This window comes from Venustampulla echinocandica (assembly GCF_003357145.1).
Source record: "Venustampulla echinocandica strain BP 5553 chromosome Unknown scaffold_1, whole genome shotgun sequence".
Taxonomy (NCBI): Eukaryota; Fungi; Ascomycota; class Leotiomycetes; order Helotiales; family Pleuroascaceae; genus Venustampulla; species Venustampulla echinocandica.
The window spans coordinates 1,837,917-1,862,087 of record NW_022474206.1 but is presented as its reverse complement, the minus strand read 5'-3'; the positions used below and the strand labels follow the sequence as shown (position 1 = coordinate 1,862,087).

At 50.0% G+C, this 24,171-nt stretch overlaps 9 protein-coding genes across 9 annotated transcripts; 5 read left to right on the top strand and 4 right to left on the bottom strand.

The window, feature by feature from the left end:
- Window positions 1-1,395: 1,395 nt before the first annotated feature.
- Window positions 1,396-1,998, top strand: BP5553_03155 (uncharacterized protein; the record flags this gene model as incomplete). The annotated part of the gene is made up of 3 exons (XM_032011778.1): window positions 1,396-1,704; window positions 1,759-1,820; window positions 1,869-1,998. The coding sequence occupies 3 exons, from the start codon at window positions 1,396-1,398 to the stop codon at window positions 1,996-1,998; spliced, it is 501 nt and encodes a 166-aa protein (XP_031871471.1).
- Window positions 1,999-2,231: 233 nt separating this feature from the next.
- BP5553_03154 (uncharacterized protein) lies at window positions 2,232-3,431 on the bottom strand (the record flags this gene model as incomplete). The annotated part of the gene is made up of 3 exons (XM_032011777.1): window positions 2,232-2,268; window positions 2,325-2,992; window positions 3,060-3,431. 3 exons carry the CDS (start codon window positions 3,429-3,431, stop codon window positions 2,232-2,234), a joined length of 1,077 nt encoding a protein of 358 aa, XP_031871470.1.
- A 2,224-nt stretch (window positions 3,432-5,655) lies between these two features.
- BP5553_03153 (uncharacterized protein) lies at window positions 5,656-6,902 on the top strand (the record flags this gene model as incomplete). Its single annotated transcript, XM_032011776.1, has 5 exons — window positions 5,656-5,736; window positions 5,785-5,897; window positions 6,105-6,543; window positions 6,602-6,646; window positions 6,765-6,902. The coding sequence occupies 5 exons, from the start codon at window positions 5,656-5,658 to the stop codon at window positions 6,900-6,902; spliced, it is 816 nt and encodes a 271-aa protein (XP_031871469.1).
- Window positions 6,903-7,540: 638 nt separating this feature from the next.
- BP5553_03152 (UDP-4-keto-6-deoxy-glucose-3,5-epimerase UDP-4-keto-rhamnose-4-keto-reductase) lies at window positions 7,541-8,551 on the top strand (the record flags this gene model as incomplete). Its single annotated transcript, XM_032011775.1, has 3 exons — window positions 7,541-7,622; window positions 7,701-8,050; window positions 8,102-8,551. 3 exons carry the CDS (start codon window positions 7,541-7,543, stop codon window positions 8,549-8,551), a joined length of 882 nt encoding a protein of 293 aa, XP_031871468.1.
- Window positions 8,552-9,241: 690 nt separating this feature from the next.
- BP5553_03151 (putative Uncharacterized J-containing protein C3E7.11c) lies at window positions 9,242-10,924 on the top strand (the record flags this gene model as incomplete). The annotated part of the gene is made up of 3 exons (XM_032011774.1): window positions 9,242-9,347; window positions 9,418-10,670; window positions 10,733-10,924. 3 exons carry the CDS (start codon window positions 9,242-9,244, stop codon window positions 10,922-10,924), a joined length of 1,551 nt encoding a protein of 516 aa, XP_031871467.1.
- Window positions 10,925-11,941: 1,017 nt separating this feature from the next.
- Window positions 11,942-14,257, bottom strand: BP5553_03150 (Uncharacterized protein; the record flags this gene model as incomplete). The annotated part of the gene is made up of 1 exon (XM_032011773.1): window positions 11,942-14,257. The coding sequence occupies one exon, from the start codon at window positions 14,255-14,257 to the stop codon at window positions 11,942-11,944; it is 2,316 nt and encodes a 771-aa protein (XP_031871466.1).
- Window positions 14,258-15,109: 852 nt separating this feature from the next.
- BP5553_03149 (uncharacterized protein) lies at window positions 15,110-16,186 on the top strand (the record flags this gene model as incomplete). Its single annotated transcript, XM_032011772.1, has 1 exon — window positions 15,110-16,186. The coding sequence occupies one exon, from the start codon at window positions 15,110-15,112 to the stop codon at window positions 16,184-16,186; it is 1,077 nt and encodes a 358-aa protein (XP_031871465.1).
- Window positions 16,187-16,561: 375 nt separating this feature from the next.
- On the bottom strand, window positions 16,562-19,298 carry BP5553_03148 (uncharacterized protein; the record flags this gene model as incomplete). The annotated part of the gene is made up of 6 exons (XM_032011771.1): window positions 16,562-17,913; window positions 17,967-18,754; window positions 18,805-18,956; window positions 19,010-19,092; window positions 19,149-19,208; window positions 19,262-19,298. 6 exons carry the CDS (start codon window positions 19,296-19,298, stop codon window positions 16,562-16,564), a joined length of 2,472 nt encoding a protein of 823 aa, XP_031871464.1.
- A 495-nt stretch (window positions 19,299-19,793) lies between these two features.
- On the bottom strand, window positions 19,794-23,262 carry BP5553_03147 (uncharacterized protein; the record flags this gene model as incomplete). Its single annotated transcript, XM_032011770.1, has 4 exons — window positions 19,794-22,513; window positions 22,566-22,856; window positions 22,922-23,034; window positions 23,102-23,262. 4 exons carry the CDS (start codon window positions 23,260-23,262, stop codon window positions 19,794-19,796), a joined length of 3,285 nt encoding a protein of 1,094 aa, XP_031871463.1.
- Between the last annotated feature and the right edge of the window lie 909 nt (window positions 23,263-24,171).

The following is a 24,171-nucleotide window of genomic DNA, read 5'->3' as shown; positions in this document are numbered from 1 at the left end:
AGCTCTCTTGCACATTGCAATTCTAGGACCTAAAATATATATAAGATGCCGTTCGAATCGTGGTAATGTAGCCGAGGGATATACACAGTCCTTATCATTTATTTATTCCGAGCTCTTGTATAGCTCGCCTGCTTTGTACTTCACCCTTTCTCGCCCTACCTAGTAGCGCAGCTAGCATCGCCGACAAAACAGTCGTGCTTACTTTTCCGAACAAAACCAGTTTTCGCTGGGGTGAGGATTCGGGGATAGTAGCCATCTGCTCTTGAGAGGTTGTATTCCTCTTTCGTTCTCGGTCTCGCTCGCTGCAATGATTTCTCGCTATCGGCGATAGCTGGGGCTGAGCCCAGCCGAGAGATAATTTGCGACGGAGTGCACGACGCGCCCGAACACGCCAATTTGCAGCCTGAACCCATGGCATTGTCAGCCTTGCAGACAACCATATTTCGAACTCCTTTTGCATTTCACCTCCATTCTCGACCATTCAAACTGCAACCAGCGTCGCCATGCCGCTCCTCTTCCGATTCTCTCTGAATAGGCAGCTGGGGTAAGCAACACCACGCCAATCGCACGACACTGGTAACCAGGTCATTGTTTTGACCGGCTATGTGGTAGTACGAAGACGACTAGGACACCAAGGGACAACTATCCTCCCTCTTCGCTGGCCGGATCTACTCGCCCTTCGACCTCCTCGCTCCCCGCATACCATTCGAAAGCCCCGCCATGGGTAACTCCGATGCGGCCGAGCCAGATCTTGAGATGAGCAGTGCGAGGCTGCTGGGGGAGAGCGGGACGGAGGATGAGCCTGGGCACACTCAAGTGCGCCGCCATGGGGGGCAACTCAAAAGGGGGCTACGCACGCAAATCATTGATATGTCCTGCATTGGTTTGAATATCATGAGTACGGTTACTCTGGTCTTCCTCAATAAGTGGTGCGTATGAGGAGCATGAACCTGCGGCCCCGGACATTTTGCCACTTGAAGGTGGTCTTGATATAAATATGTGCTTACCTATATGCGGCCAATCTAGGATATTCCGGGACCCCCAGTTGAAGAACATGCAGGTATCTTTCGCCATGTGGCATTTCGCCTGCACCTCGATCGTTCTGTGGATGGCAAGCCGATCCCCATTCCACCTCTTCGTCCCGGTTCGCTTGCCATTCTTGCAGATGATTCCGCTGTGCAGCTTTTTTGCGGGATTCTTGATACTGGGGAATCTTAGCTTGGCCTACAATTCGATTGGCTTTTATCAGTGCGTCTTCAGTACCCTTGAATTCGAGCCTCCCAGAATAGAACCCCAAGACTGACTCTATACTGCAGACTTGCCAAGATAATGACTACACCCTGCGTGGCCGTACTCCAGTACCTCTTCCTTGGAAAGTCCATAACAAGCCTAACAATGGGAGCTCTAGCCAGCGTCTGTGTGGGTGTTGCTCTCACTAACACTGGAGCTGCGGGGACAACTACCCTGGGTGCCTCGATAGCCACGGCGGCTTTCGTAGTCACGGCATTCTATCAGGTCTGGATTGGAAAGAAGATGAAGGACTTTGCGGTGTCTAGTCCTCAGTTATTGCTCAACCAGGCCCCCATATCAGTATTGCTTTTGGCCTTTTTGGCCCCATTTTTGGATACTCTCCCCGATGTGTCGCATATTCCGAATGATACCCTCATCGCATTGTTATTATCTGGTGTAGCCGCAGCTTTACTTGTAAGCCTCTCCGCTCATTCATCATTGGAGAATCCTTTGCCTGACCCTTCCCAGAATCTGTCCCAATTTTTAATAATCGGTCGTATGAGTGCCTTGACTTTTAATGTTGCATCTAAGTAAGTCTCCCCAATGTCGAAAGAGGCGGCGGATCTAACATCCCATAGTGTAAAAACAATCATCATCCTCTCGTATGGGTGGATCAGTGAAGGACGACTCTTGACCATAAAGGACTCTTTAGGCATTGTTTTGGCACTTGGTGGTGCTACATTGTATTCTCAACTCTCTCAGAAATAAGCATAAAAGGCTATGTACAAAATAAATAACATGAAAATGGTATAATTTTTCAACCGCCCATCAACCTTCTAAAAAAAACCAATTACCCCTATCGGCGAGACCGTGCTGTTATACAAGAAGATTGCATCATCGAGATCTAGCTTATATTTTCCTTACCCAATGATATAACGCTCCCTAGATACGTTATACATCCAAAGTCTCATCATATTAAAATGTAGATAATTCGACATAAATCATGCCTTTGGCTTATTCAGCATAATAGATGAATAACTGTAACGAAAAATTAGCGTGTTATCTTCAATTAAAAGAGGTACCGCACAACTTACTAGACAATGCCGCCAACAGTTATCAAGATCCCGAAGGCGCCCATATCCGTCAGACCCCTCCCACTCAACGCCCACCCAATAGTCACAATGCTCACGGTCTTCAAATGCCCCACCACCGTGCTTGAAACAGGGCCAGAACCAGCAACAATAAAGAATTGCGAGATGTTAATCAGCGCCGCAAAGCCGCCACTCATGAGAATCATTAGCCAGCGGTACCGTGGTACATCGACCAAAACGGGAATGTGGTCCACTAATGGGACCGCGAATAATAACATGACGGAAGAAATCGGGGCCTGGTTAAGCAGTAACTGCGACGAGGACATCTGGAGCTTCTTGTGGTAGGCGCCGATGAGCACAGTGTAAGCTGACGACGCACATACACCCGAGAGGGCAAAGATAACCCCAATTAAGCTGGTGGTTTGCACTGGCCCATCAGCGGTGGCTGGGCCCGCGGGTTTCGTGTCGTAGTAGCTGGTTACTCCAACGCCAATACAAACAGGAACCAAAGCTAAAGCCGCTCTCCGGGGGATGGTGGCCGAGTAGAAAACGTAGTTGATTATGGCGGTCAACGGGGTGAGTAGGACACGGCAGAGCTGGTAAACTGTAACGGTGCAAAAGGCGAGGGAGAAGTTAGGGAGCACAACATTCAGGCACATGGAGAATGCAAGCTGGCCGTTGTTAGTACCACTACATGATCTCGGAGACGTGCCAGGTCAGGTGATTGGGGGGACATACAGGAAGCATCTCGACAATGCCTGCGCGTTTTGGGACAAAGGCCCCAATACTAGGGCGTGATACAACCCATAGCGTTAAGCCGGTACACACAAAGTGGAAAGATGCAAATGATGTTTGCATTAGCTTGAAGGCTGGGTCATTGAAGATTGCCTTGTTGGTGAAGACGATACCGATGGTGGCCAGCATGTTGAGCGCCGTCCAGACCAGAAAGTTCCGCTTTGCTTCCCGGGATGGCTTCGTGGGAGCTGACGCTGCTGGTGGCATCTCGGGGGCATATTCCTTGTCTTTGCCTCCATCTTGAGCCTCAATGTCCCGGGCCAAAAGGGGGATGCTATTTTCGGCGGTGGCCGAAGTTGACGTTTTGTCGGACATCATGTGATGGCGTGGGTGCGTGCGATTATCGGCTTTCTAGAGACGGTGATGAAAGAGCGGATTCATTCATGCATCGGGCTATGCAGTGCAATGCAATACGAAGGCCTTGTCGCGTGTACCTGGAGTAAGGTAGCCGGCGCTGTGTTGTGTTGTGTTGTGTTGCGTTGCAAACGCGATGGCGACGGAGACGGAGACGGACTCGTGCTGATTCTGCTTCGTGCTTCGTACGTACAGAGACGGGTTCCAGCAGACGGAAATTATAAGAATGGAACGTGTTCTGAAAATGCGGCTGACACGGCAAACTGTGCCCCGGGGCGGTGGGTCCTACGCGCCAGAGGGATGGAATCTGAAACAGCAAAAGGAGAATATAATAATAAAGATAAAGGTAATAGTAATGAATGAGAGTTGTGAAGCAAGGAGATAGTGCAATGCGCAAGATGGCCAACTGTGCGTAAATAGGGTTAAGGGAGCAGCAGGAAGTATGAAGTTCGCGTTTATGACACGGATGGAGGCGGAAGCCACTAAAGAAAAGGGGGTTCGGGGGGGGCTGAGCCACAGTTAGTAAGCTGCATTCACAGTCAGCCACAACCACGTCAAGCGCAGGAGCTGAGGACTGTCTCTACCCCGTATTACTATGAGTATAACTTTAACCTGTCAATAACCCACATCATCAGGCTGCTTGTCTCAGTATCGCGAGCAAGATAGGTGCCAGGAAGTAAGGCTTAGCTAGGTTCTCCTTTTCTGTTGCCCGTCATTCTACCACTTTGTATATCTATTCCCAATTTTAACACGGAAATTAATCTACCGGAGATTTGTCTGACGACACTTTTTTCTGGCTGTCTTCTTCAGAATCCCCCTCGACGAGTCTCAAATTTCAATGTTCGGAATGCTCTCCATGCTACTAGACTCCCTGAGTCTCCCTCTCAATTTCCTTGCGTCAAGCTTATGAATAATGTATCGGAATCTTCGGTTTCCCCATCCCCGCTTCGAGTTATAACTTAGGTCCTTCTCTTGGCCCAGCGGCGCGGGAATGCCCCATCGTTTCGCATTGCTTACTGTTCACATGGACCACTGCATTTGTTTCGGGAGCATGGCAGCCTTCAATTTCCTAGGCTGTCCCTCGCCCATAGGTCGTACCAGCGGACCGTTTACAGTTTCTCAAAGGGGCCATTCCTCATAATACAGTAGTGTCAAGGAACACCATGGTTATGGATGACTGCTACTTTCCTCCGCCCTGGGGACCTGGGTTTTAGCAAAGAGCGAGTAGTAGATATTAAATCCTTGACCTAGACGACTATAGAGTCGAGGCACCACACAGAATGGAAATAATCCTTCTGCGCTACGGAACTACGAAACTAGCTGTTTCTTATACGTACTATGGTATGCTCAGGAGCTATTATTGACCATTGCTTTTATTTATTAGTCATTTAAGACGCCCAATTTTTGCTATTCTCCTCAGAGGTTGCCGGCCCAAAGTAATAACCAACCGAACTTTGCTGAAATTAGGTGTTCGGCGATGTCTCTTCTACCGGTCTAACTGGCTAGGTTCTGTCTTCTAACCTACCCGATGAGTCTCTATGTCCCTTATCATGACATTCCACGCTGCGAAGATGATATGGAGTATCCCCTGTTTCTAGATATCCCTGCCTAATCATAACTATGGACATGTCGCTTCGAATGTGAGAATTCACCTCATCAGCTCGGGAGGCTTGGAGACGAGTTGTGATGAACCGGGAAACAGCTGGACACAAAAGGTTAAGTGGCCTCTCCCATCTTGTATCCTCCTACATCTGTATACATTCTACATTCATTTTATTCATGATCAGCCTTATCCATTGACTGGAACTTTTAAGTACAATTCACTCTTTTACCATGGCGGATTTGGACAATCTTGTTATCCTGTGCTTGTGTTTATACTTTCCATCGTTCACCTCTGCGTGGCTTCCGGCATGTTCATTCACCGCATCAACGTTCGCAGCCTCAAATTGCAGAGGCCCAAACTTCACTACCCTTAGCTTCGCTCCCTCGAGATATTTCACCCAAGGAATTGCCTCAAGATACTCCGATAACTCAAACTTTTGCTCCTCAAGTCTCGCTTCCCGAAGAAACTCCTCCACCAACTCCAACTACTTCAACCCCTTCCACTACTTCGTTGGTTGAAGCCCCACTGCTGGCTAAACCTGTTGCATTAGCCCAACCAACTTTGGTACCCCAACCCATCTCTATGAGTTCAAATGGGGGCGATTGCAAAAAGCTTGCTACTTACGACGCTAGCAATTGGTTCGCTAGCTTCAATTATCAGGATGTATGTTATGCGATCCATAATAATTGGGTCTCCTAGCCATATTTCTAGGGCCCCGACCCAACTGAGGGGACTGTTGACTATGTTTCTTTGGACGAAGCAAAAAGCTCTGGCCTCACCAGGATTGTCGGCAACCAGGTCTTTATGGGTGTGGATAATACTACGTTGATTCCAGCTTCATCTGGCGCGGGACGAAAGAGCACCTAGATTACGAGCAAACAAGAATTTAAATATGGCCTTCTGATCGGAGACTTTGCTCATATGCCAAGCAGTACCTGCGGCCTCTGGCCTGCTTTGTAATCTTACGATCTATCTACCTGGTGATGGAGTGGAGTAACCTTAAACCACTGGCTGATCTGGCTATTGAATAGCTGGACCATCAACAAGGACACCTCCGGATACGGCGAAATTGACATCGTCGAATCCTATAGTACTTTGACAAATAGTTTCATGACGTTACACACCAAGGGGGAATGCAGCTTTGTACCGCCTACAAACTCCAACAGCAAGATCCAGACCGGTGAGGTGAGCGAACAAGACACAAACTGTCAACTGGACGCCGGAAATGGATGCAGTGGGGTGGGACCTGAGGGGGCATATGGCGATCCCTTCAACGCTCAAGGTGGAGGAGTTTATGCCATGGAGTGGAATGAGAACTTCATTCGCATATATTACTTTCCCCGAAACTCCATCCCGGCCGATATCACTGCGGAAACGCCGGACCCAAGCAAATGGGGTTTGCCAAATGCAAGCTTCGAGAAACAACACGGGGGTTGTGATATTACTAGCAACTTCCCCGCCCAAACCATCGTGAGTACTGACCGTCCATAAACCTTAAATGGCTACAGAACAAACTAACCACCATTAGTATTTCGATACCACATTTTGCGGAGCTGAAGCTGGCGGACAGGCCGTAAGAATGCCCCTGCTCCTTCGAAACTGTTTTCTTCAAATACCCTTCGTGTTGAACCCCTTGAGCCCGTCTGGTCTCGGATCCTACTATACTGTGAATACTGACTCTAGTTATTTAGTGGGCTAGTTACGGCGGCGAGCAAGACTGTCAAAAGTTAACAGGAGTGAGAACCTGTGAGCAATTCGCCCGCACGCACCCAGAAGTATATGATGACGCCTACTGGCTTGTGAATTATGTGAAGGTCTTCCAGAAATAATCTAGGCGAAGGAGAGCGATACAGGGTTCATTCCTAACGTGGTGAGATAAATATCGCTATCTATGAATAATTCTCAAGACATGATAGAGTGTCATACTGAGCCTTTGAGAGGTACTTTACTTTTGACAAGCTGGCTCTTCTTTGAGGTTGTATTCTAGAGGACTTCGATTCTTGATGTACATTTATATATATATACCCACGGCTGCTAGAGCAAGATGCTGCAGTTAGCCTTTTCAGAACTCCTCGTATAAATTTAGTCCAAAAGATATAGCTACCAAGTACGAGTGCTACACGTGTGACGTAAGGTAAAGGTAGCCTTAAAGGTTGTTATTTCTTTATCCCCCACCAGCCCCTGAGCTGAGCAACTAGCAGCGCTGGTGGCGGAAACCAGCAGGGCGCATCCATGCTTACCTAAGGTGCTCGTATCGTATTGGTAAGTTGGTACCTTAGAGCTTGTACCTTTTCTCCCCCCACCATGATTGTTTAGCGCTGTTCTGCGCCTTTCCCCTCCCCTCCTGTTCTCCCTCACCGACTCCTTTTACTAATTATTCTCGACCTTCTCCCATCCAACATACAACTCGATCCTCCTGCTCAACTCCCCATTATACCCCAATACCACATCCTATTTCACAAGAATCATGGCTGCCAAACCCGTTTATTTGATTTGGGGCGGTGAGGGCTGGGTTGCTGGCCACTTGAAGACCCTCCTTGAGAGCCAAGGTATGTCTGCCGCCTCCAATATACCTTATATACCTATATACCCACGATAGACAAATACTAACGGCAATAACCTAATAGGAAAGGAGGTACACACCACCACCATCCGCATGCAAAACAGAGAGGCTGTCATCGCCGAGTTGGAGAGAGTCAAGCCCACTCATGTCCTGAACGCCGCTGGATCCACTGGACGCCCAAATGTCGACTGGTGCGAGGACCACAAAGAGGAGACCGTTCGCAACAATGTCATTGGTACCCTTAACCTGACCGACTGCTGCTTCCTCAAGGGCATCCATATCACCGTCTTCGCTACTGGCTGCATCTACGCCTACGACGAGGCTCACCCCATTGGCGGCGCCGGATTCCTCGAGACTGACAAGGCCAACTTTAATGGATCCTTCTACTCAGAGACAAAGGCACACGTTGAAGAGGTTAGTAACCCCTGTGTTTGAGGACCATACACAATCTAACACTGTTCCCAGGTCATGAAGTATTACTCCAACTGCCTCATCCTTCGTCTACGTATGCCGGTCAGCGATGACTTGCACTCCCGCAACTTCGTCACTAAGATCGCCAAGTACGAGCGTGTCGTTGACATCCCCAACTCCAACACCATCCTCCACGACCTCCTCCCTGCCTCCATCCTCCTTGCTGAGCACAAGGAGACCGGAATCTACAACTTCACCAACCCCGGCGCCATCTCCCACAACGAGGTGCTCAGCCTGTTCAAAGAGTACGTTCGCCCAGACTTCTCCTGGAAGAACTTCACCTTGGAGGAGCAGGCCAAGGTCATCAAGGCCGGCCGAAGCAACTGCAAGCTGGATACCACCAAGTTGGAGAAGAAGCTTAAGGAGTACGGCTATGAGGTACCAGAGGTCCACGAGGCATACAAGGGATGCTTCCAGAGAATGGCTGCTGCTGGCGTCAAATAGATTTGTCTAGATCTGGCCGTTACCAAAAGTCTCTGCGTAATAGAATGAATATATATCTGCCTGTTAGCGATTGAATACAAATCAAAACAAGTTCCGTCCATGATTCCTAGTCCTAGTCGAGTCGAGCCGAGTACAAGAATATGTATAAAAAAAATTGTCCATAAAAAATCGCTATTGTAGACTATATTAGCAATTACCAGCCGAAGCGCAGGCGCAAAATGATTACTTTGTAGATAAAATAAAATTGCATTTTGGTGCATGTGCTGTTCGGCCTCGTGCGGCACTGTGCTACAGACTCAAGAACTCGATAAATTTAGCTTCGCCTGACATCCCGCTTCGTCATCCCGCAGATCTTTTGATCTACGGCAACCTCCCAGAGCCTCCAACCTGCCAGTCTTACTTCGAAGTGCCAAACTGCAAAATCAAACGTATCCAGACACCGCAGGTTACGCGCAGGTTTCACCGGCACCGGCACATCAAAGCATCTGCCCCTCTATACAAATACAGCTACAGGCGCTACTCCATTTTATCTTCCACTCTCTGGCCTGGCCGTAGCCTTTGTTCGTGCTACCTCTTCCTGTGCCATCTGATTTTCCCCCTCGGCGCAGCAAAGGAATTGGAACTTAAGGCCATATCGGCCCCAGCACAAGATTAGTCTTCCGACTTTGTGGCTATACTGAGTTGAGCATCATGGTTGCCGATACAGTTTATTACGATGCGCTAGGCGTCAAGCCAGATGCCTCGGAATTGGAGATCAAGAAGGCATATCGCAAGATGGCAATCGTCACACATCCCGGTAAGCCGGATTACACTAAGCCATCCGTATTTACATCGATGCCCTTATGCTAACGGATCTCTGCGCGCAGATAAAAACCCTGGCGACGAGACCGCACATGCGAGGTTCCAAACCGTCGGTGAAGCCTACCAAGTGCTCAGCAACACTGACCTGCGGAAAGCATACGACAAATATGGAAAAGATCATGCCCTGCCGCAAGAAGGGTTCGCTGATCCTGCGGAGTTCTTCGGCACCATCTTTGGAGGGGAAGCGTTCGTAGATCTTATCGGCGAGATCTCGCTCATGAAAGATCTTACCCGAACAATGGATATCACGATGCAGGAACAACAGGCAGAAGAGGAGTTCCCTGGAGAGGAGGCCGCGAAACAAGAAAGTCTAACGGAGGAGCAGGCGAGACAAGCGGCTGCAGCGACTACAACTGGGGAAAGTTCACATGCTGTGCCGGGCCCATCGGTCGCGGACGCGGCGGAAGGGGATTATAAAGGGGATTATATCCCACCGGCTTCTACGCCATTTGAGAAGCCTACTGGTACCGCTGCCGCCACTCCGAGTCCGGTTGGGTCTGGAACGTCTACTCCAAGAAGGACGGGCATCCCTATGCGCCAGGCGATTATGGACAAGACGGAGGAAGACGCACAGATGTCTGCTGCGGGGTTGACTGAAGAGGAGAAAGAACTGCGGAAGAAGGACAAAAAGAAGGGCGGGTTGACGAAAGCCCAGCGCGAGGAGCTTGCGGAATATGAGAGAGAGCGAGCTCGTATACGAAAGGAGAGAGTGGACACCCTAGCAAAGAAGTTGGTCGACCGAATCAGCATATGGACCGAAACTGATAAGGGCCGCGATGTCACGGAAGCCTTCCAAGAAAAGACCCGGCTGGAGGTCGAGAATCTGAAGATGGAATCATTTGGGCTTGATATTCTACACGCGATTGGACAGACTTATATGCAAAAGGCTACAGCCTTGTTGAAATCCCAAAAGTTTCTCGGTATCGGCGGTTTCTTCTCGAGACTGAAGGACAAGGGAACGCTGGCAAAAGAGACCTGGAACACAATTTCTAGTGCGATCGATGCGCAGATGACGATGGAAGAAATGGCAAAGGCTGAGGAGAAGGGAGGAGAAGACTGGACTGACGAAAAGAAAGTCGAGTACGAGCGTCGCGTAACAGGAAAGATATTAACTGCCGCGTGGCGTGGAAGCAAGTTCGAGATTCAGAGCGTGTTGCGAGATGTGTGCGATGAGATCCTGAACGACAAGAAGGTACCTATGTCAAAGAGGCTGGAGCGTGCCCAGGCGCTCGTAATCTCTGGCGAGATTTATTCAAAGGTAGGTTTCTTGTCCCATATTACACATAGCCAGCGTTTTTTGGTAACTAATATAAATCACAGGCGCAACGCAACCCAGAGGAGGAAGGCGACTACATGGCCTTCGAGCAACTCGTTGCCGAGGCTGCAGCGAAGAAGGAGAAAGATGGCAAGAAGAAGGGCAAGAAAGGATCTGATGATGGGAAGCATCACCATCACCATGCTGCTACGGCCGAGGAGACTGCGGCCGATGCGCCTAATGTGCCCAAGTCTTAAGCCGCCATCCTGTCTTCACCTACGGCGATGTTCACTTGAGGATCGACCTTTAGCGGAGCAAAGGCGAAAGGAGGCCGTCTTAAGAAAACCCATTATGAAACTCCTCCTATTCCCCCATTTAGCTCTGGACGTAGACGAGACTTTAGATGAGCTGCCAGCGTGATATGTGTCTGATTTTAGGCTTTAATTCAAGACTCCGGCACAGGAAGTCTAGACTAAGGTGCTTTGGGAGGAATGCTTTATCGGTTTTTGTTATTCCCATAGAATAGATAGTAGGCGATGATATACACCCTCTTTTACCTACCCTTGGTCTGGAATGATGTATCGAAGCACTTTGCTTTTCCTTGCTCGCGATTCGGACATATTCTGCTACTGTGAAGATAGAAGTGCTAAGGTAGGTAGATAGTTGGCTCCCATTCTTGACATCGGTGTACTAAGAGAAACCGAAAACTGTCGTTTTATTTCCAGACACTATACTTTTGAGGAAGCATGCTAGTCAAGCGTACATCAACACTGGCGAGTTTTCAAAGTTCGTTTTAGGGTTTATTTATTTGCTTTAGCTGCACTAACTACATCCCCTCCAAGAGCTCCCTACCTAGCCATCCTATTCCCAGTGCCTCGACCCTTATATTCTGACCCCTGCAAGGGATTGTTTTTCTACTTCCATGTACTTTAACCAAAAGGGGTATCGTGAAAAGAGTACTATACGCACAAAAGAAAATAGAATAGCAGTGGTGGTGGTGGCAGATAGATCGATCCAGGCCATTATAGAGCTGTAATCATGAAACTCCAAAGCCGCAATGAGCCCAATTTATGGCCCTCCAGAAAACGCCGTCCCATGATATATGCCGTCAACGCCCCAAACCAGGTCCCAGAAAAATCAAAACCGTCGAGACGGGTAGACATAAGAAATAGTGCCGTTCTGGTGAGTGGTGTGAGTGTCGTCTGTCGGTTGGTGTCGAGCTAATTGTACATGTTCTTTTTTTCCTTATTTTCAATTCTGTCGTGCCGTTTGCACTATTGCGGCGGTGCTGGTGGTTTAGGCGCCACAGTCGAGGTCGCAACTGCCTCTCTCTGCGCCCCCTCAAGCACGATTCCACTGTCCCTATCGTCCCGCCGGTCACCACCCCAAGGCACGATCTTATTTGGGACAGTCATCCTAGCTTCTCTTAAAAGCTCCGCGCCAATGTCGCTCAATCCTTCATTATCCATTGGCTCCTCTACTTCGTCCGGCGCGAGAACCCGCCCTCCAAGTTCCACATCACTAACCCTGACATGATATTCTAGGGCTTTCCTCCCTTCACTTATGAGCGCCTCCGTCCAGTCTAAACAACGCTTTAAGCCTTGATTCATCTTCTGACTATCGATAAGCAACTGCTGATGCTTGCTTAGGTCCAGCTGTAATCTCTTTTCATCTTTTCTCCGGTGCCTTAGATCGCTTTCCGCCATGGCGGCCGGACTGAGCGACCCGTCGTCCATGGAGTCGGTCTCATCATCCGATATTTCTGACTCATCCTCCTCCTCTTCGCTCATATCTGAAAGCATTATGCCCTCACCATCGGCGCCTATACTAGAGAGCGTACCGGTTGAGCTACGTAGCGAGGTTGTGGTAGCAATAGATAGCCGGCCTGATCTGCTTAATCTCCGATATCGACGTAGTTCAGCAGTCTGTTTCCGCATCTCCCGCTCCAAAGTTCGATTAATGGCTGCTAGTGAGGAATTGGTGATTTCGAGATCAAGAACCTTTCGTTCTCGTCTTGCGTTTGCGGCAAGTTCATTTAGCTGCTCAAGCGAATGCCCGCTTTTGATGGGACTTTGAGGGAGCACCGAGGAAATAGCATCGTCAGATTCTGCCTCGAGCGGTTCTTCGGGCGTAGAGACAAGTTCAGCCGTAGTTAGATTTAATGGAGTCGATGGCGGTCCAACCTCCACCGAGCTCGCACCAGAGACCTTCCTGAGCGATGATCCTGTCGAACCCGTGCTTGCGGACCGCCCATGACTAGACACCCTAGGAGTAACCTCGATGCTAGATCTCCGTGCTGCAACCAAGCTATTTGGAGGCTGACCTCGCCCACCAGTTTGCGGTCGAGGGAGGACCGGAGATGGTAATGGCGGGGTGTTCCGTAAAGAGGCAATAGAGGCTTGTTGACTGAGTTTTGACGGAGAGAGGGGTCTCTGAGGCGGCGACAATGTACCAGGACTAGAGGTTGGTGCACGGGCTGTTGTTACCCGTGAGGACGATGAGACTGTAGAGCTGGGCCGAGGAGGGGCGAAATATGGCGAAGGGGAGAGTTGAAGATCCGGAGTACCATTAGCATGGAAAAATTTGGGCTGACCACGCTCTTCTGCAACACTAGACCCAACTGCAGACGCACTGGAGCTCTGGGGCGGAGATGGAATGGATTCTCCGTTCGCATAGAAGAAGTTTGACGATGTTTTAGACTGAAGAACAGGTCTTGGTGGTGGTGCTGCTTTTGCATCACTTGCAAAGAAGAACTTCGAACTTGCAGTTGTAGATGACGTGGAGTTCCTGGGATATCCTCCCACCTCAGACGCCGCAGTATTGAAAGAGACAGTTGGGCGTTTTGGCAAGTCTTTGTCCATGCCAGAAATACCCAATCCAGGTCCATGGGATGGAGTATCGTGGAGGACTCCCGGTGATTCATTTACTGATAGTGGGGCGGAAGTTCCATTGGGGGTGCCCGTGGGCGTCGTATTTACGCTGTCAACTCGACTCTTTCTAGAACCTGACCGCGGCGTAATGTTGTTATTGAGGAATGCGGAAATGGGGGTAGAGAGGTCCTCCTTCGATGCTGGTGTAGTCGGCGTACCACTATCTCCACCCGCACCTGCACCCGCACGCGGTTGTCTTCGTGATAAAGGTAATGGTGTTGTATGCGTATTTGGATTCGGAGACGGCGCAGAGCCAGCGACGCGGGGAGTTATTGCAGGTCGGTGGGATACCTTGGCCGAGGCACTGAGGGTGGGCATGAGCGGGCGAGAAGCATTATGTTTATGATCGTAAGGGGGCATATTGGTGTTGGCATTGGCATTCCCGCTCTTTGCTGTTAACGGTGCGGATCCCTTCTGTGTTGACGCTCGCATCATGGCATTGTGGTCGCGCGAGAGCAGTGGTGGACGGAGGGGCTTTGTAGAGGGAGGCCGGAGACGAGGGCGAGTCGGGGTGGGAGTGGCATTGAGACTCGAGTTGGAGTTGGCGTTGACGTCTTGGTTGGAGTTGGAGTTGTTCTTGTTCCTATTGTTGTTGTTGTCTTGTAGATCCAAGAGATGGTTGTTTTTCGAGCGCGCCCCGGCGATGATGGCCGCCCTCATTGCATCGCGCGGCGTCTTACCAATCAGCACTCCGGCCTCCAACACCACTACAGTATATCGTATATTTTTATCGCTGTTTCACTGTTGAGAACCCTCGGGCGGGATGGGAGGATACATAATTACACGACGGCTTAGAATTGCGACGGACGAGGTGCAAGTTATGAGCTACGGAGACGACGGGTCACGACAGAGTCACGATGATGACTGCAAATGTACTTTTTCTGCTCCCAACGCGCTGGTCCTTGTTGACGTGGCTCCATCTGCCCATCCATTGCCCAATGGCCATACTCGTTGTGTCTATAGAAGGTCTATAGTATGACGGAGTATTGTTTTGGCGGGGAGCCCAGCAGCTGCACGCTTTGATTGAGATTCATGCGGTAACTCGGGGCGACCACCGAGATGTTTGTTTTGCTTCAAGGATCATGTACTTTATTTCGGGTATATAGGGAGATCAGCGAGCGTATAATAATAGGGGTATGCTCCGTATTTTAGTAGTACAAGTACGAAGTATTTCAAAGGGGCGCCAGGCTCTAGGGACCTACATACTGTATACGAACTTGGAAGTATGTCAACATGCCAACCGATAATAAGATAAGCAGTCTAATAGAACTCCACGGAGCGGGTTCGGCCCCTTACTTGTACCTACGTCCCGCAGCTAGGCTTACTATTGTTGTAGGCTTGACTAGGCCTACAAGGTACCTATTCTTAGGCTTATCTGGTCCCGCCACTTAGGCTTTTATTTCAACGCCGACAGTTCGCCGCCAACGCCCGACCTCTCTGTACGTCGTAGAACCAAAACCACGACATCACCGTCACAACACCACATACCACCCGCTCGAGAAGCTTTGTGCGATGGTCCTTCTGGGGCTCTCTATTTTGATCGTCTCTGTATCCTTCCTCTGCTACAGACATCCACCCTCCACTTGGCCGCTTCGACAGTGGCAATGGCTCCGACGACGGCCTTCGCCCTCCATCGAGCAATCCAAAACCAAAAGGCAGCATAGCGATGCGCCGGCGGCAATAACGAACCATGCACCAACTACGATAACTACAAGCCGTGACAAGACCGCTATTGAATTCGCGACAGCTGTATCAGGGACCGCCACTGCGCCTTTGGTACCCAAAGAAGCGCTCAGGGCCGACTTGGACCGCAAGGCTATGCCCCCTCCCCCACCACCGCCTTTGAAGAAACAGAAGCTCAACCCCAAACCCGATTCACCACCTACAACTCCTCGAGCAGCCACAACTACAGAATCCCCAACAACACCGACAGTTCCCTCCTTCACCTTTGGACTGGAGGATGATACCGACTCGCTTCCCCCGCCCTCATTTCCGGCAGCGAACTCTGCCCAAAGAGCCTCAACAGGAGCAGGAGCGCGTGTTCCTCCCCGATTGAACCCCGTTCTTGCTTTCACACAACCCGCACAAGCATCTGGAATGATGCCTCCACCTAGACGCGGGCCTCTTCCTCTCCCAAACCGAACACCGGCGGCAGCTTCTTCCTCTCTCGCCCCTCCTCCCACACATACCGCTATCCCGACCAAACCTCGCAAGAAGGTCCTTCTAACACCGGGCCATTCGCCTCTCGACTGGGCCAGGCTGTCCAGCTCACCCACCGCTAATCTCCGTGGTCTCCCTCCCTCAACAGGTTACCTCCGCGTCCCGCCCTCGTTACTCAAGCAGCATAACGGTCGCAAGGGGAAGGATGCGTGGACAGTGTTAGGGGGGCGGGTGTATAACATCACGCCCTACTTGCCATATCACCCTGGAGGTGTGCCGGAGCTGATAAGAGTTGCGGGCCGGGATGGGAGTAAATTATTTGGGGAGGTGCATCCCTGGGTTAACTGGGAGGGGATGTTAGAGGGGTGTTTGATTGGGATGGCGGTTGAGGAAGGGGAGCGGGGTAGTAGTCTGGAAGATATGGACTGAGGGATTGCCCGTCTCCGAGACTCGTTTGGGAGGGGTTGAGCACTAGGAGGTCGGACACGACGGGCTTCAAATATAACAGTCGACGGAGGACTAGAATTCCTGTATGATATATGCATACCTTGCATTGAAGGCGTTTTGGGCATGATCTAGAGGGGGCATCGAAAGCACCATGGAAACCGGTTTCCGCCGTGCTGAAAGGATATAGGGCAATATGGTAGAGCTGTATAAATACCCAAGTTAGTCTTAGAGATAGAAACGCGGCAAGATGAAAGCCGCCAGCAATAGATGCCTATGATACCCCAATTCACTCGTCTTCATTCGTTACCAGCTGGCGTTTCCTCGCCTTGTGACGAGATCCAAATCCAAATGGCAATATTAACCCCTTTTCCTAAACCTAAACTTCAACTCATCGTCGCTATCATCATCACTCGCGTCCCTTCGTCTTTTACTGCCGCCGATAGATAATGGCGTCTGCTTCACCTTCTTGGGCGGCGCCGGGTTTGTCAAGGTGGTTGCAGCAGGTCTCTTGTTCCTACTCTGCGATGGCAAACTCCCAGACTCGCTTGTCTTGCCTCCTAATGTCTGCGTTTGCGAGCGAGATGCCCTATTTGTCTTTTGGGGTGGTTCATTGATAATTTCAACGTCAGACCCCGAGGATATCACTGTAGCGCCGTCTTGCTCTGGTGCCGCAGGCATGGCACTTTCCTCCTCCGGTTCGCTCTCTATAGCTAAACGACGTCTTCGAGACGGCGGAGCCTGTGTTTTCTTCTGTTGACTGACATCGTCTTGTCTTTCCTTTCCTTTCCTCCTATCACTACCACGTTGACTCCCCCCCTCCCTACTGTCTCTATCCTCACCATCGAGCCAATAGTCATCGCCAATCCCAAAATCTTTCTTCTTCACTTCCTCCAAGGGTACAATGACCCTACGGAGATCCCTTGCATTCGGTGCGGGCCCGCCTTTGCGGCGGAACTTCTTGAAGTTCCTCCGCCCGTTCCATCGGTCGTCCCAGCGTTCGCTCTCGTCTGCTTGCGCTGCTGCCCGAGGCCGCGGGTTAACCCGCGTCACGTCCATTTCTTCCACTTGTACCAGGTTCCGTAGGGAAGCTATATCCATGTCAGCGAGCGCTTCTTGCATTGCTTCTCGGTCCGCTTCCGCGGCCGCGGAGGCTTGCTCCATTCGCTCCCGAATGGCTTCTTGAACATCGATTTGTTTCTGGGGTTTCTTCTTAGGTAGGGGGCTGGGTTGTCTCTGTTTCTCCGCTGGAGTCGGTGGAGGAGGCGAAGGGCTCAGCTCTCCGCGTGCCTTTCTGGCGGCATCTGCAGCTTGCTGTAATTTCTTGAAACGTGCTGCTGCCGGTGCCATCGAGTCCAACATCTCGTCGTCTTCGATTGGAGTAGCTCGTCCTCTGCGACTACGTCGGGTTTGCCTAGGAGGCGACGGTGAAGCATTCCGCTCAATATCAACATCCATGTCTTGTGATACAAACAATCCTTGTGATTGAGACTCCGCAGCTGGGGCTGGATCCAAAGCCATAGGCTTTGCCTCTGGAATCGAATGGAGATTTGGCAGGGCGTCAAAATCATCGTCATCAAAGCCCTTGAATCGTGGGCCTGCCGTGCGCCGAGACCTACCTCGTCTAGCCGGTTCTTGAGGTGCAGCCTGTATTTGGGGTGGTGGTGGGGGAGACTGTGTAGTTTTCAGAGCCTGAGAGTTTTCAATGGGAACTAAAAGTCGCCTATTAGTTAAAGAGATCATGAATTAATTGGCCCAACCATACCAGCCGTAGATGAAGGCGCAGTTGAGTCGATCTCAAGAGGTTTCCGTAACGCACTTGGATCGATACCAAGTATAGCATCAAGAAATTCGTTTTGCTCAACCAGGCGGTGATCCAGACGGAGCGCGACCCCCCTACCAAACTGCGCGAACCAGTCAGTCCCGGCACCCTTCGCGGGATTGAATCTGACGATGACGACTCCTTTCCCTTCGCTCCCATCTTCGAATTCCCCAAGGCCTTTCTCACCAGCAACGCTCTTGACGTATCTAACAAAATCATCCACAGTCGTCTGGTTCGGTATAACATCACGAAGGAGTGCCTTGCCACGGCCTGCGGTTATTGGAGCTAACAGGGTGTCAAATTGTCGACTATCGTAAAATATAAATGTGTAACCCTCAAACATATCTTGCCGGCTTGGGTCTGGCGCGTACGCAGTATAATCGCGACTAGTTGGTTCGTCCCCCTTCGGAGGAAGGTATTGCAGTGGATCAGGAAAGTTTGCGAAATCCTCTTCTAAAGGTGCAGGACCACTATCGCTAGCAGTAGCAGCTGCAACAACGGCTTTGATGTAGGAATCACTGTGCACAATATATTTCCCATCAATCAATGCCTGCAGTCCCTTGGATGTGTTTCGTTTCTTTGCAACAAGGTGGGTTGCTAGGCCACGATCGTAGTCTTTGAGAACCTTGATATCGAGAGGCCCAAGAAGGTTGTGTAGCGGGGTATAGGGATCCGCTCGACTTTCTTTAGATGTGAAGGAAAACGTAAAGCAAACAGGAATCCAAGTGAAGCTGCATAGCATTAGCATATGAAGATCCCACTTAATGTTGGGTATCAATACTGAAAGTGGTGCTTATAACGTCCAAGGCTAACCACATTATCCTTGCGCTCAAGCGGAAACACTTTCCCCCTAATCTGCTCCCCATTCACTAATGTGCCTATTTTCGTTTTGAGGTCGGTCAATATTACTCGGGACCGAGATGACGCGTTTCCCTTAAGTAAACCATTAGCTGTGTACGTTTCCAAACGGAACGCTGACTATATACGCAGTCATTTGGCGCTTCGGCTTCGACTTCGACGGTCAGATGCTGCCTTGAAATCGTCTTCTCGGAGATAATAAACTGCCCCTCTGTTTCTCTTGTCAGCAGGCAATCATAATCTATTGCCAATACGGTGCATGCTAACGCTCTGATAGAGTTCTCCCAAACATATATTTCTTCCCAGGTCTAAGCCATAATTTCTTGCCTGTCAATGTGTTAGGGACACCACCGGATGGAGGAGGACAAGTAGAAGGTCACCTTGCAAGACATCGCCCTCGTTCTCGAGGACCCACATAATTGTGGACTTTCATCGAGAGTTAAACTTGTGATTAGCGCAAGTTCTCCGTGGAGTTAGACTGCGCGACGAAAGGATATAGTCCTCGGAGGTAGTGTTCGACAGATTACCTCGAAGAGGTGTCAAGCTGTGGTCTGTCGGGGTAGACGCTAAAACGCGTGGTCACGTGCTGATAAGTGAAGTGGGGATACTAGATAATAACATATCTTACTAATTGGGATAGGGTCTCCCCTGCGACATATCACAATGATCCTACGACGCTAAAGTGATCCATAGGTTGAGAGACCATCGGCCGACTTATATCACAGCACAGAAATCAAATGATGAGATTCATGCAGGTTTGCACTCTGTATATTTGCGGGCATTGATTGACATGAAAATGCTAGAACATAATGTATACCAAACGCCGTGATATCTCCATATGTGATGAGTAGTAAACAAAAATGAACCCTGATGCCTTAACTATTTATTATAGGTATATATATATCCCACGTTCTATCGTCTCTCTACTAGCAAGACATGCATAGCGATATACGCTAAAATAATGAAGCCGCCTGCAAATACTGCAAGGCTGATAACATCGGGCCATAGAGCCTGGGTGTCAAATCCGAACGAGCTCAAAATCGTCGCTCCTGGAACAGTGATGTCCAAACCGTACTTTTTATCCACGAGTGTCAGGTACGTGACCTCATTGACGATGAGAGATTCGAAGCCGTAGTGGAAGATTGAGATCGCCTGCAGCCATAGAGCAGACTTGGGAATGGCGTCATGATTGAGCAGGAGGCCTGCGAAAAGCAAGCTAAACAACATCACAAGACTACCAATCAGATTTGCAACACCACTATCCTTGCAAACGATCCCGATAAAGAGGCATATACCAGCGGCTGCGAGGTTGAAGAGTACAAGGATCAAGATAAATTTGAAGAAATGAGGCGCGTCCGCAACTAACCCAGTCATCGGGTATAGAATTGACCCCATGATAATTGGTGGGATGATGCGGAGAGGCACGATATCGAAGATCACCTTAGCAACGAAGTAAGTGATAGGCGAATAATAACCATTTGCTCTCTCCCGAACAAAGAGGAGCCGTTCGGTAGCGAAGACAGTTAAGCTGGATAGTGTGCTGAAGCCGAAAAGCGCAAGGACGAAGAAGAAGAGCCCAAGTCGATTCTGGAATCCAGGAATGTCGTCAGTCAAGCCGTAGAATAAGTATCCAGAGAGAACCGCAAGTAGGATCGCAATGGCGTAATGAGTGAGCATTAACATTGGGTTGCGGTAAAGGTTCCTCCAAGTCCGTTGTGACAGGATTACAAACTGTCCAAGGTATCCGATTCTTGCATAACCCCTGCCCATCGCGCTAATGTGATTATTGCTGTCACCTTGGGCATTGCCATTTGAACTCCCATTTGCAGTATTGGCATTTGCTATGGCAGAATGAACCTCAGCGTGAATGTTTCCCGCAATTTCGGAGTGTGCATATGCTGCTACAAGGATGTCGAGGTCATTGCCGCTGCCGGCTTCAGGAAGCAGATTATCAGGATCATCCAGACCCTGTTGTGGAACGTAGCGACGCTGTTTCTGAAGCCCAACCCAGTGCTGTGAACTTGCCACATTGGGATCGAGGGGTTGCTCGTCAGGTTGTGAAGTTGGGGTTTCGAGCCCGGTTCTCTTGCGGGTGTAGAGCTCCCTCTCCTGCTTTGCTCTAACCGAGTCTCTGCGCTTTCCTTTAGGTCTCTGCAGCGAATCCCCTGGGCTACTGGCCAATCCATCTTCAATACTCCCTCCAGATATGCTGGCTATTGATTTGACAGCTCTGGTGCTGCTTGGCCCAACACTATCACTGATGCTGACCGCCAAACCTGGTATTCCCTCGTCTGCTGGCGTACGAGGAGCGCCGACATGCATCGTCAGATCCACCAGATAGTCTGCAATATTGAAACCTGGGGGACAGGAATATCCAATGCGATCGAAGTAATCCTGACACTGAGAAAATTCGCCGGAATAAACAGTTCTGCCCTTGGCTAGAAGAAGCAATCGGTCGAATAGAGCAACAATATTAGACCGTGGTTGATGAATCGTAAATATGACGGTGCGCTTGTATGTCCTCGCGAGGGTAACAAGACACTCAATTACATTAAACGCATTGTAAGCATCAAGCCCACTTGTTGGTTCGTCCAGGAATAAAATGCTTGGGCTGGTGACGAGCTCGCAGGCGATGCCAACTCTTCGTTTCTCCCCACCAGATATACCGCGTCCCTTGCCTTCTTCAGATCCGATCAGAGAGTCTTTGATAGCAGATATTCCAAGCTGCTTCTCAACCTCGAAGACCCTCTGCTCCTTTGCTGCTCTTCCCATATCACGGGGAAGTCTGAGGAGGGCGCTCGTCATAATGGTTTCATGCACGGTTAATGTTGGTAGCATCGTATCCTCTTGATCAACAAATCCAACAACGTTCTTGTAGTCATTGTCGTTGACCTTCTCGCCGTTGACGTAGAAATCCCCTTCTACGGTGCCTCTTTTGTTCTTCCTAGCCAGGATGTCCAGGAAAGTTGTCTTGCCAGCCCCGGAAGCTCCCATGATGGCCATGATCTCCCCTGGATGAGCGACTCCTTGAATACCGGTTATTATCTTTTTTCCATTCAGATCGTAGCAAACGTTCTCGAAGTAAAGGGAAGCGGGCCTATGATCCGACATGAGCTTAGCACTTTCATCGTCAGAGTCATCCAGATGGATCGGACCATATCTGAACTGCCTCCTCGAAAGAAACCAGACAAGCAATATGACGGCAACCACAAACAGGGAGCTAGCAGCAATGACCCCAGCTATCAAAGGAGTGTTGATCCGTTTTACCGGCCGTTCGAATCCAGGTACCTCGGTTTCGTACAGACATTCGCCAGATTTGCAGTCAATAAAGATACTTTGGTCCCCGAACATCTGCTGGATCAACACATCCATTTCGGGTTCCTTGAATCGACAATCGTTTTTCGCATCGTTTTGCTGCTTGCAACTGAATGTGGCCGGCCCTCTAATCGACTCATCTAGGAATTCCGATATATCAACGGAACCATTCTCGCCACAGAGCATCCGACCAGGGATACATTTGCATCGGATATTTTCACACTTATAGTTGGTACTATTTTGATAGTAGTCATTGTCGGCGCTGGAGGTGCAGGTGTCGAGTGTGCAATAGAAGGATTCTTTATGCTCAACCCAGACTATGTCGGGTCAGTATTGGATATCTCCGCATCGTTCTTGCGCGGAACTTACACTGAAAATCGCAGGTCTCACGCTCTGAGTTACAATCGAAAGTCACTTGGGGTCTTCTCCCTTCCAAGATCTCGACGATCTTCACATTCGTGACATCACACATTTGGTAATTCTCCTTCACCACCTCGCCATTCTGGTAACAGACCCCGCCCTCGCCCTCTGGCATCAGAGCATTACATGCCTGGTTATTGGTGCACACATTGCAGTTTATGCCAGTCCATCCGTCGTCGCACTCGCAGTAATCGCCTTGTCGCATCGGCCGGTCCTTGCCATGTGCTAAAGAACCGCAGACTAAGTTACATAGGTCAGTATGTTTGTCCCCCCTATCATTCAGAGGTCATGGCCGAGTGTCGTACCTGGAGCCAAGCAGTCGTCGCCCCCGTACCCAGGAGGACAAGCACATTTGCCATTGAATTGGTTACAATCCGAGTATTGGCCGCAGTCGAAGGCAGGTAGTAGACAATTGAAGCTGCTTCAAGTCAGTACATCTTCCAGTTACTGCCGGAGCAGGATGTTGGGAGCGTATCGCATCGTACCATGGCGGGCAGTTGTCGGGTCGATCATCCATTAACGCCAGCTGTGTCTGCATCATATCCGCGGAGGAGTAACTTTGGTTCTGGTTCTTGAATGCGTATGCATAGCCCATCCATGATAGTGCCAGCGTCGCAAGGACAGCTGGACTTGGGAGCGGGCGCATCCTGTTGTCGGGGCTGCCTGGAGCTTCTGATCGGCGGATCAAGTATACGAGTAATACTGTACTCCAGCACAGTATAGATATGAGCGGTGTCTCGAGCCGCGATAAGCTACTGTAGAGTGGAGAGTGGGGAAGCTTCTACTTCGTAGAGCGCCTTCATCAGAAGCACCGTCTTATAGCGATATGATATGTAAACACACGGGCCCGGCGCGGAAACAGTTGCGGCATCAAGCTGCAGAATAGGAACAGGGAGCGAAATGAACGTGGAGGGAGTGTGTCGGTGTTTGGCGTCTACGTTGGGCAGCTCAGTAGTATATTGTGTAGGCTGAAGGCTGTAGGATGAGACAGGTTGCGGAGTCCTTCGCACGGTGCGAGTGGTTTGGAGGCTGTGTCTCTTGTGCCTCAGGAGCTGAGCCAGCTACTACAGTGCAGTGCAGTGCACAGCTCCCAAAAGCCGCTGATCTTGGCCTTATAATTCCCTTATATACATTGCCTGGTCGATATCGATATCCAGCTCTATCTATTCTGTCCGCACCCCTTCGCGTTGCCTACGGGCTTGTCAATATTGACATCGCTCAACTATTCTCTAGGCCTTGGAGAGCCGAGGTTCATACAAGATACAAGATACAGTATTCGTACGAGTATTGTCCGTCTCAATACCCCCACTCTCTGTCTGCGCGCTATATTCATCGGTACATGTACAATTACTCTGTAAGCTGGCTACGATACTAGGGAGAGCTCACTACTCCGGATCTACAAACAATACGAAGCAACAGGTTCCCCAAAAACGAGTGTCCGTTTCACCATCACCGCAACGCGATCTCAGCGATATAATACTTCGTGCCAGCAACCCAAATCAGAACGAGAATTCAACGTGGGCAATAGTTAAGTTCTTGCGAGACCTACTCGAGG